This window comes from Molossus molossus, unplaced genomic scaffold (assembly GCF_014108415.1).
Source record: "Molossus molossus isolate mMolMol1 unplaced genomic scaffold, mMolMol1.p scaffold_m16_p_4, whole genome shotgun sequence".
Taxonomy (NCBI): Eukaryota; Metazoa; Chordata; class Mammalia; order Chiroptera; family Molossidae; genus Molossus; species Molossus molossus.
In genome coordinates, this window is record NW_023425377.1 from 68310880 (window position 1) to 68321354 (window position 10475).

A 10475-nucleotide genomic window follows, 5' to 3' on the forward strand; every position below is an offset into this window, starting at 1 on the left:
GTAGGGTGAGTGATAGTTGTGTGGATGTCCCATGTTGGGATAAATGGCAGTTGTGAGAATGCCCTGTGTTGTGTAGGGTAATAGCTGAGAAGGGGCAGTTGTCCTGACCACAAATCTTTGTTTTTTATTTTTTATTTTGTTCTGTTGTTTTTGTATTTATCTCTCATCTGCAGAATTGTATTTTCCAACTGTAGTCCTAAATTTTATAAATAGAACTCAGCAAGTGTCTAATTAGAATAAATACACACATTCACACTCGTGTATTTTTTATTTTATTTTTTTATCCTCAGCTGAGGACTTTTTTTGTTTTGCATTTCTTTTCAGATAGAGCAGGAGGGAGAGAGGGGGGAAGAGAGAGAGAGAGAAACATCGACGTGAGAGAGACACATCGACTGGTTGCCACCCACACGACCCCAACCGGGGCTGGGAACAAACTGTAACCGAGGTATGTTCCTAGAGAGAACCGAACCTGGGACTCTCTGTTCTGCGGGCCGACACTCTAACCACTGAGCAAAACCAGCCAGGGCTATTTTTGATATTTTTATTAATCAGATATTTTGAGACCCTAAATCAACCAAAACCTATCATTCTCCTAAGTAAAGAATTTCGAACAAGAGAATCCGCCTTCTTTCAGAGTTCTCAGTGCTCACGTGTTTTGAAGTTTGGGGATGGGGGGGCATGGGGTATGTATTTGTGTTTCGTTGTTTTTCCATGCATTGGCTCTCGGACCCTTCCTGGCTGGGGTTTCCTGAAAAGCGTGTTGGGAAAGCAGAACTAGGAGCTTTGCTGCCAACAGCTCATTCTGGAGTCACTGCCCTGGTCCTGGCCACTTGGCCGATCCCTGCCCCAGGGGCTCTTGGGCCTTGAGAAGTTAAGAAATAGAATTGAAGGCATTTCTATCAGGGTGGAGCTGGCCACCAAGTTTTTTTTTAACAGCACACACTGTGGTAAACCATCAGGTTCATATTGTTTTTGCAAAGGCAGTCCTGTGTGCGGTTTCGGTGCACCGCTTGGGTAACTGTTGAAACTGCTGCGGTTTGAAATAAGCCCTATTTTGCCTTCTCTTCACTCTTGCGTCCTTCTCCTCTTGTTTATGAAAATTACTCTGAGTGTTGGAGAATCACTGTGGGGGCCAAATCAGCAGCCTGTAGCCCCCAGGGGGTCTCTATTTTGTTTGACTTTGGTTACCTCCTTCTGCTACTCTCAGAGGTCGGTGGTTCCCTGGCAGAAATCTAGGAATGTGATACCAAACTGTGTGTGCCAGGCATCATCCTGGTTAGCTTTTGTACCAATTTCGAAAGATTTTCTTTCTCTTCTCTGAAACATGCCTCAGTCATGATCCTTTCTCGCGGTACCTGGAACCATGAAAAGGCATAAAACTGCAGTGAGTTTGCTCAGGGGCATAGAAGCAAATTAAAGTTACTCTGTCACTTTTGAGATAAGCTACACCTCCGAAAATCGGAAAAACGATTAAGAGTTAGCATAAATGGTTACATAAAAGCAGGAACTAGACCCAGAATGTTTTAAAAGTGGAGCTGCTAAAAATAAGTGGGGATGTAGAGAAGGAAGTTTGGGTTCAGGACTGTCCTGGTGTGCGTCCTCCGAAGAAAGCCTCAGGTCTCAAGTAGAGTGTCAACCAAACTGGGAACACCCCTGATTTTGCAAGTGTCATGTACAATAATAATCCAACCTCATGCCAAAGCATAAAAACAGACAACCGAGAAAAAACCGTTGTTGTTTTTCCCCCCTCTGAAAACAAGAGCAGTTGATGTGCCCTGGTTTCATATTAACACACTCATGATTTCTAAATAACAACGGTTTCGGCACCAGCAAAACCAAGCATGAGCAATTCTTGATGTGAACGATTTTCATCTCCCCGTCATCTCTTTGCTTTGTCAGAAACCTCAGCTTCAAATCCCAGCAGGCTGGATTCTTACCCTGCCCCCAAAGCAATTTAAAAAAAACACCCCACCAAACCATGGGAGGAAGTTCTTAATTAAAAAGAAGAAAAACACAGAAGTAGGTGATATACTTGAACACTTGGACCCCTGCCTGGGGTCGGCTGACCTGTATATCCTGCTCAGAATCTGTCCTTTATGACCAAACAGATCCTGCAAGGAATGGTCCAGAAGTCAGGCAGCTGCCCCCGTGGACTTGTTGCCAGAACCAGAGGCTGTGCCGTGCCCTACCCAGGGGCTCTCAGCCTGTCCCCAGCAACTCTAACTTTTTCCCGTGTCAGAATTTTGCTATTTGGTCCATCATCATTTATTTTTTGGTAAAAAATTAGCCCAAGAGTACACCAGTGAATATTACTCTTTCTTGCAAAGGAGGGAAGCTAGATGTCCTTTAGTCCCTCCTAGCTTCTCAGAGCGATTCCCCCAAAGGGCCTTGAGTCTCTTAGGAGGGTCCCATCCAGCCTGTGTAGTGATGCCTGGCTCAGAAGTGGCTGCAGGTGCCACAGAGCATACACACACACATATGAGCTGGCTGGAACCAGGGATAGGGTGGGATTTATTGGTACCTACAGTGTGCTGAGCTCTACCACCCACATGGACTGACCCTTGGGGACCCTCAGGTGTGCTGGAGGCTAGACCAGGACAGAAGTCAGTGCCATGGAAGGTGGCCAAGGCAGTAGGGGTGCCTGCAGGGGAGGAGTGAGCCAAAGGGAGGGTGCCAGGAGAAGGGGGAGGTGTGAGAGAGCCAGGCTGGACAGCACAGGGCAGTCAGGATGGTAGAAGTGGCTATGAAAAGGAGACCAGGGGTGGCCAGGCCATGAGGCCAGCATTTGTTCCCTGTGTGACCCAAGCCTGTATCCCCGTCCCTCTGGATGCTTCTCACGGGGCACCCTTACCCATGGGTTTTGGTGTCCTTGATCACACTGGCACAGTGTACAGATGAGAGCTGGTCTGCCTGGGCCCAGAAGTGGCTGCAGGTGCCACAGAACACACACACACACACACACACACACACTCTCTCTCTCTCTCTCTCTCCCTCCCTCCCAGTGTGCTTTGTGTGAAAACACGTATGTCTGTCTGTGATCAAGCCTTGGATGTTGCCATTGCCTGTGGTTGGGCGCTGTCCCCAAGGCAACTCTTCTGGGGCGTTAGGGCCTCTGAGCCAACCAGCCCACAAGAGGACCTGCTGCATGTCCTCTCCTGGGGTGACACCTGCCATGCTCACACATGGCAATGTTTTGGAACACTGGGGAAGGGATGGAGAGGGTTGGAGGAAATTGGATGGGAGCTGGGACAGGGAACTCTGCAGACACTGGGTAGGGGAACCTGTGGAGTAGCCCAAGGGGAGTTTGCCAACATGTATATGAGCACCTCTGGTAGAGCAGAGAACAGCAGTTGGGGTCCTCAGTTTCCTTTTGGGATTCACAGGATGCCCAGCTAGTCTGACTTCTAGGTGGTGGAGCTGCACTGGCCTGGCTCATACTTCTGGGGGCCTGGAGCATCCCTCAATCTCACATATGGCTTGTTTACTGCCTGCCAGGCATCAGAGCCAAACATCTCCATGCCAGTGGGATGCAGTTTTCTCATAAAAGTCCAGAAAGTCAATATTTTTAGCCTTGTAGGCTTTACATTCTCCATCCCAAGTGCCCAGCCCTTTGTCTTGGATGAAGGCAGCACAGAGGACCGTGAACAAACTGGCACAGCTTATTGGCATTGGTGACTTAGAAAAGTAGGCAGACTCCCGCTCTGAGCTACTGCTCAGGCAGTCTGTTGGAGCTGCCATGAGTAAGTACCACAGACCGGGCAGCTTATACCACAGACATTTATTGTTTCACAGTTCTGGAGGCTGGAAGTATGAGATCAAGGTGTCAGAAAGGTTGGTTTCTCCTGAGGCTTCTCTCCTTGGCACTGTCGCCTTCTCCCTGTGTCCTCACGTGGTCTTCCTACTATGGAACTGTGTCCTGATCTCTTCTTAGAAGGACACCAGTGAGATTAAGTCCCATATAATGATCTCATTTTAATTACCTCTTTAAGGGCCCTCTCCAAATACAGTCACATTCTGAGGTCCTGGGGTTGAGGATCTCAACATAAGTTTGGAGGGGCCCCATTTCATGGACTCCGTTCTGTCCCTGGTCAGTAACTTGTATTTCTTTTTTTTCTCCTTTTTTTTTCTTCTAAACTTTTCAGGTAAAAGTACACCTGTAAGCCAGCTCGGTTCTGCAGACTTTCCCGACTCCCCCGATCCATTCCAGCCACTCGGGTCTGACAGCAGTGATCCGTTCCAAAATAAAAGGGGGTTTGGGGACCCGTTTAGTGGAAAAGATCCATTTGCTCCCTCCTCTTCAGCTAAGGCTTCTAAAGCCTCTTCCCTGGGCTTTGCAGACTTCACCTCTGTAAGTTGAGTTCTCCACCTCTGTGCCACCCCTCCCCCCTCCGCTTGCAGCTTCTTTGGGGCTATTTTTTTGGCTTATGTTTCCTGGTACCTCATACCATCACCATGTTATTTATTCTTTACTGCTGCTTTCTGTAAGAAAAAAAATGTTTCTCAATAAAAAAAAGCACTATGGTTGGATACTTTGTGATGAAGGCACATATCCTTCCTGCATGGTAGCTGAATCTGGTGGCCACATCTGTCCATTTCTGTCTTTCCCTTTTCCAGTTGACTCTGTATTGTTTCTCTCACCCAGAGGCTGTTATGTTCATTGGTTTTTGGAAGCCGAAATATCAGACGCCTCCAAAGTGTTAAAACAATTGCAAAAGTTACATTAGGGTCTCACTGTTCCTAAAAGGTCTCTGTGCAGGAGTTCTAACTGTCCCACCTCAGTGCATTTTGTGCAGCAAGTATGAATTGGAGGACCCAGGAGATGTGCATGAAGGAAGAGCAGTTTGGGTTTTTAAAAACTTTTATTTCAGTTACCAGCTCTGATGAAAAGAGAAGTCCAACCTAGAACAACCACTCTGAAGCTCTGCCCTTTTGCAAAAAAAACCCCCAAACCCTCAAAAAGCCAATTTAGCAAATTCAAGTGCCTTTTCAGAAGTCCGGCTCTATTTCTCGGTGTGAAAAAAGATTCCAGATTATAAAATGCTGTCACTTTAGGGTGTTTTTGGCACCCTCATCAGTACCCAAACATCTTGTTCTCAGAGAGCTTCGGAGTTTGTCTTCCCAGAATCATTTTTACTGTCTGTTGTGCACCCATATATATATATTTTTTAAAGTTTTCTTTGTTTAGATTTGCCAAGTACCTTATTTCCTGGTTAGGTGTGACATGCATTATTTATAGATGCTTTGACTCCTCGAATATCCTTCTTAAAACAAGCTCTGCCATCCATATCTGTGCCCTGTGAACGCCTGATTCATTTCAGAGCCACCTTAGGCCCCACTATCCTGTGGCTTACTGAAGCTGCCCAGTATGCTGCTATGTTCCTGGCTCTTGGCGACCTGTAAATATTTTACAACTGCAGTTAGCTCGGTTTTGTTGACAGCCTGTGCACACTGGATGTGTACAAATGGAGACATTATTAATAAAAGCCAGAAACAAAACCCGCTTTATCTACAGTTTCTTGAATAGCACTGCGTTTGTGTTTTGGTGGAAAAAATATTAAATGCTGATGAAAAAAATAGAACCATTCATGCATGACTCAGGTACTTTGTTTTGGGCAGGGCAGAGGGGTGAGTGGATTTGAATGGCAATTTGAAGAAATGACTGTTCTTTTTCTGAAATGGATAGTTCTGTTTCCTGTGTACCCCTTCCCCCTTCCCCCTCCCAATGGCTGGGTTTTAGAAAACATTTAAAAAAACACCCTAAGGTTTTAAGCTTTCATTTAGTCAAAACTTGTTAACTTTGATTTTAAAACACTCCTGGTATTTAATCACCCTCATTTCCAGGCGGGGAATCTGATTCTGCCCAGTTGAGTTTGCAGCTCTGTTTTCTGTTTAAAGTCACCTTTCCTGCTTTGGATGCCCCAGTTTTTCCAGAGGAAATCTGAAAATCAGTGAGATTCAGCCCCCTCTGATGAGATGGGGTGAGGAGAGATAGGACACCTGACTGGTTTGCTTTGTTTCCCTTGGTCGTACCATAGTCCCAGAATGTCAAAACCTGTCCCCTCTGGGGACCCAGTATGTCTTTGCATTTTCATGGCGTCTGGGGGTTCAGCCCATCAGCCGGTGGTTTTGGCGTTCACTGGACCTTGATTTGTGCTAAGTCACAAAAGGCCAAAGTGAATTCCTCTGGTTTGTGGATTTTAGCTCCCCCAGTAAACACAGGGGGGTTTCTAACCGCCCAGCAGACTGGCAGCGTGACTTTCAGGTCAGATGTTCTGAGTGCCACCAAGACGTGGTGTTACCTGTGCAAAGGTAGCTTGGTCCATGTTGGAGTTCAGGCACCAATGTCACACACGCATGCAGTCCCCCTTTGGTACCCCAGCTCTGCCGCCCTGGATCCCTCTAATTTATGAGTCCTGAGTTTCCATCAATGGGTTACTTGTGCTTGTTCATGGGAAACCTCTCCAGGATTTCTTTAAAAACCAGCCTTTCTGTCTCATGCGAATGTGTTTATTAGGAAGTAGTATTTATAGGTTAGCAAAACAGCCCTTTTTTCCGGAAGTCTGCATTGAGAGCAGAGAAAATGTCAGATGGTATAAGCTTTGCATTGTGGAGAGTTGGATGCAATTTTAATATCAGAATAAGTGAGTTAATGGGAGGTAGCTAGAAGTGTCCCCTTGGGTGATGTGGTAGCAGTGCCGCTAGATATCTCAGGTTGCAGATGTTGGTCCCCAGTGAGGCATGGCACCTGGCCCTCATGTGAGGAGTTATCTGAATCACAGATTAATAAATAAAACCCCCTGGCGTTCATTCTGAGCGGGTGCCCTTGGGCAGGAGTGTTAGAGGGGCAGCATGCTCAGCCCCACTGTGTCTCAGCCTCATGATGGCACAAGAATGGTACAGAGATCAGAGCTCCAAAAGGTCTGGCAGCTGATTTGAGACACAGAGACCCCCTTCCTCCTGTTTTCTCAGATGTCACAGTCCACGATGCTTCTCCAGTCTTTAAACCACAGGCTTGATTCAAGTCTTCACAGTGGGGCCTAGGCTGTCCTTGAGCCAGTTCTCTCAGAAGGCTTCTGGAATGTTTCTACCAGCATGTTTCATCTGAAAATGCAGCCCCTTGAGCAGGTGGCTCTGAGACACGGGCTGGGCAGGGACCATGGGGGACCAAGCTTTGACCCAGAGAAGCCGTGTCATTACTTGTCAGCGCCCACCCCTCCTCTGAGCAGGCAGAAGGCCGGGTCCCTGTCAGTGGACCTGTCTCCTCCCTCTACTGTCAGCAGTACCCTGGAGTCATTTCCACCAGCACTTGTTGTTTTTTCCTTGTTTTTCTCCTGTTGGGGTATTGGAAAATTCCCCACAGAGTGCAGGAGGTGATGCGGCTTATCTGTGACCAGTGGTGGAAACACAAGGGGTGGGGGCCAGTGTTCAAGGAGACCCATTCAACCCCCGTGCATTTTTCTGGGCAGTTTCTCTAAGAAACAAAGACGCAACCTTTCCTCCCATAATGGCGCTTCGTGCTGACTCCTGAGGCCAGGTGGGGAGAGGTCTTCTGGGCTGCCCACCTCGCCCTCCAGACCAGGTTCCCTCCACCCCTTTTCCCACCCCTTTTCGCTCCCCTGCCTGGGTCCCCACCATCTAGCCCCGTCTCACTCCCACACCAGCCATCGAACCATGAATCATTCAAAACTGCCAATTAGATCACCCCCCTCGCTGGCCCAAGGAACTTCTGAGGGGAACTTTCAGCTCCTTTCTGGGGCCTACAGGCCTGTCTTGGTCCAGCCCCTCCCATCCAGTCCTCGCTTCTGGCAGTGCCAGGGTTGGGTGCTCGGTCCCTCCATACCCAGAGTCGCAGGGAGACTGGAGGCCTGAGGACCATCCTGTACTCCAGCTCTTCCTGCAGCACCAGCTGATAGCCCCCTACTCCCCTCCCCAACCCAAGCAGAGTCTAGGCTGCTGAGGACTTGGGGACTGCAGTCACCTCCCCCCTCCTGGCCTTAGTGTTTCGATCAGTCTCAGGGTCCCACCTCCTGGGTTGTCACTCAGACTCTGTGCAGATTGTGAGTGTGAAGAAGTAGCTGTGAGTTCCTGTCACACTTCCTTTTCCCAGCACCCCAGTGGGACCTGCAAGGGCCTCCATAGGAGCCTGTGTTGGATTGGGATTATCTATCTGTCTCCTCTCCTGGGTGCCTGTCCGAGGTCCAGCCTTCCTCTTTATCTCTGGTGTCACCCAGTGCTTGACAGAATCAGTGCCAAGGGCAGAGATTCTGGCTAAGGGAGGCCAAGGCTGGGAACAGGCCACAGCTTTGCTCGTATATCAGGGCCCCCAGGGCCAGAGGCACCTCACTCGGAGACGGAGCAGAATGATGGGACCTCCAGGGCAAACCCTGGGGAGCCAGGGCCCCACGCCAGAGAAGAGCATGCAGGGTCTGGCTCTTCTTTTCTTTCCTTAGAGCTAAGGGACCTCAGATGGTTTGAAATCACCCATCTCAGAATTATAACCATTTTCTTCCTTGTTTGAAAAAAATATTTTTTAAAAATAGAACCTTTCGGAGAAGGACACCAACAATGAAAACCCTGTGGACTGAATGGCAGCGTAAATGCCAGGGCCTCGTCCTGAATGAGCCTGAGCAAGGCTGGGCAGGAGGAGATGCCACATTTCAAGACTGTTGTCTCCACAGACCTTTTTACACATTTGAAATCAGAGCTCTGTTCAAGCCAGACTCTGCAGTCCCAGCGCCTGTCGCCCAACAGCAGCAGCAGCCTGCCGTGGAGGCCCAGACTCGGCGGGCTCGCCATCCTAGCTCCTTGGGGTTCAGCTGACCTCTGCTCCCCGGCTGCTTTTAGAGACACCCCACGGACCCCAGAGGAAGCTGAGCGGGGCTTCTCCCATGTTCATGAAGCCTCATAGACTCAGTCCTGGGGGTCACTGGAGTTTTCTCGGTGTCCCCACACTGTTGTCACGTTGCCTGCTTCAGTTCCCAACGGGGCTCAGGCGGCTAGTTTCTCTGAGGTCCAAGGTAGCAGTTAAGGTCAGACTCGGCCCTGCTTCTCCATGCATGTGACCCCTTCCACACTGGGTCAGGGCTGGGGCGTGTGTGTCCCCTCCTACCCCCAACCAAGATACAAACCTCTGGTTTTTCACACATGCGCCCCCACCCCCCCATGCATCCCAACATTGCGTAAGGTTCCCTGCACCCTGCCCACATTTGACACGCCTTTTCTGGGTCTCCTCCCCTGTCCCCGTGCACCGCCTACCCCCAGCCGATGTCTGCGGCTCCCAGGCCATGTAACCCAACCTTCGTTTTTCTTTTGCAGTTTGGCAATGAGGAGCAGCAGCTGGCGTGGGCCAAGCGGGAAAGTGAGAAGGCGGAGCAGGAGAGGCTGGCGCGGCTGCGGCGGCAGGAGCAGGAGGACCTGGAGCTGGCCATCGCGCTCAGCAAGGCTGACATGCCAGCCACCTAGGCAAGGCCAACCAAGCACGTGCGCTGGGGCAGGACTGCCGTGGAACTGGGTTTTCAAAAGGAAAAAACTCCGAAGTCTGTACACACACACACACACACACACACACACTCAGCGGTCCCCGTTTCATGTTGTGACATGTCACAGCCACTATAGGTCAAGGACTTGCTGGTCAGAAGGCCTCAGGCTCTTGGTGGCTCGGCCCAGGTGAGGAAAGGTGGCTCACCCTGCGAGAGGCCTGGAAAGGCGCAGGCCACTGCCACCACCACCGCCATCACCTCTCCACTGTGAGATCCCTGTCTGGTGACAGTGCCCCGCCTAGAACAGGCAGAGGGAGCGTGCGGTGTCTCCTGGCCTTCCAGACTGCTCATAGCTGCTTTGAGTACCTGTGCCAGGGTGCACCCACCCTGCCGCCCCCCCAACCTAAGACAGATACCTGGCGATGTATGCATTCGTTGTATAAAAATTAAGTTTGAATGATTAATATAAAATATTTTAATACAAAACAAGAATTTCTTCTTCCCTTTCATTTAAACATTGTTTTCCTTGCATTAATGTTTACACTTGATGTCACAGAGGCAGACCAGCCCCAGTGATGTGGAACACCAGGTTGAGTTTTCTGTTTAACTTCTGTTAAGTAGATTCTAGGACCACAGAGAAAACCAATTTTGGAAGTTTTCATGTGTCACCCTGTCCCCTAAGGATTCAGTTCTTTGTCACCTCTGCTGTTTGAAAAGATTCCTGCACACAGTTCACTGAGGCCTGATCTACATGAGGGTGAGGCCCGGGGGCAGTCTTCATGCCATGAACTTGGAATCTGGAGACTGAGAGAGCTTTCCACTAGGACACAGCTGAATTCCCCTAGAACATTCCAGACGCTTGGATATAACTGTTCAGATGACCTTAGGACATGCTGAAGACATTGCAGACTTGGTCCTGCTTTGCTTTTCTCTGTCCCCAGGCAAAGAAGACGTCCTAGGCCAACTTCTCTCAGGTGAAGATGATAAAGATTTAAA

At 49.4% G+C, this 10475-nt stretch overlaps 1 protein-coding gene across 7 annotated transcripts in view; it reads left to right on the forward strand.

Moving 5' to 3' along the window:
• The window catches only part of EPS15L1 (epidermal growth factor receptor pathway substrate 15 like 1), a 127167-nt gene extending 117273 nt beyond the window's left edge, over positions 1-9894 (forward strand). For 3 of the 7 annotated variants that reach the window (XR_004962009.1, XM_036281680.1, XM_036281675.1), the window contains 2 exons: positions 4143-4348; positions 9316-9894. Coding sequence is in view for 6 of the 7 variants with exons in the window: in XM_036281680.1 (XP_036137573.1) it covers positions 4143-4348; positions 9316-9462 (353 nt within the window). In the remaining variant the exon portion in view is untranslated. Of the gene's footprint in view, positions 1-4142; positions 4430-9315 lie in introns of those variants that run through there. The other 4 variants (XM_036281677.1, XM_036281678.1, XM_036281676.1 and 1 more) reach the window with 4 other exon arrangements.
• Positions 9895-10475: the final 581 nt, after the last annotated feature.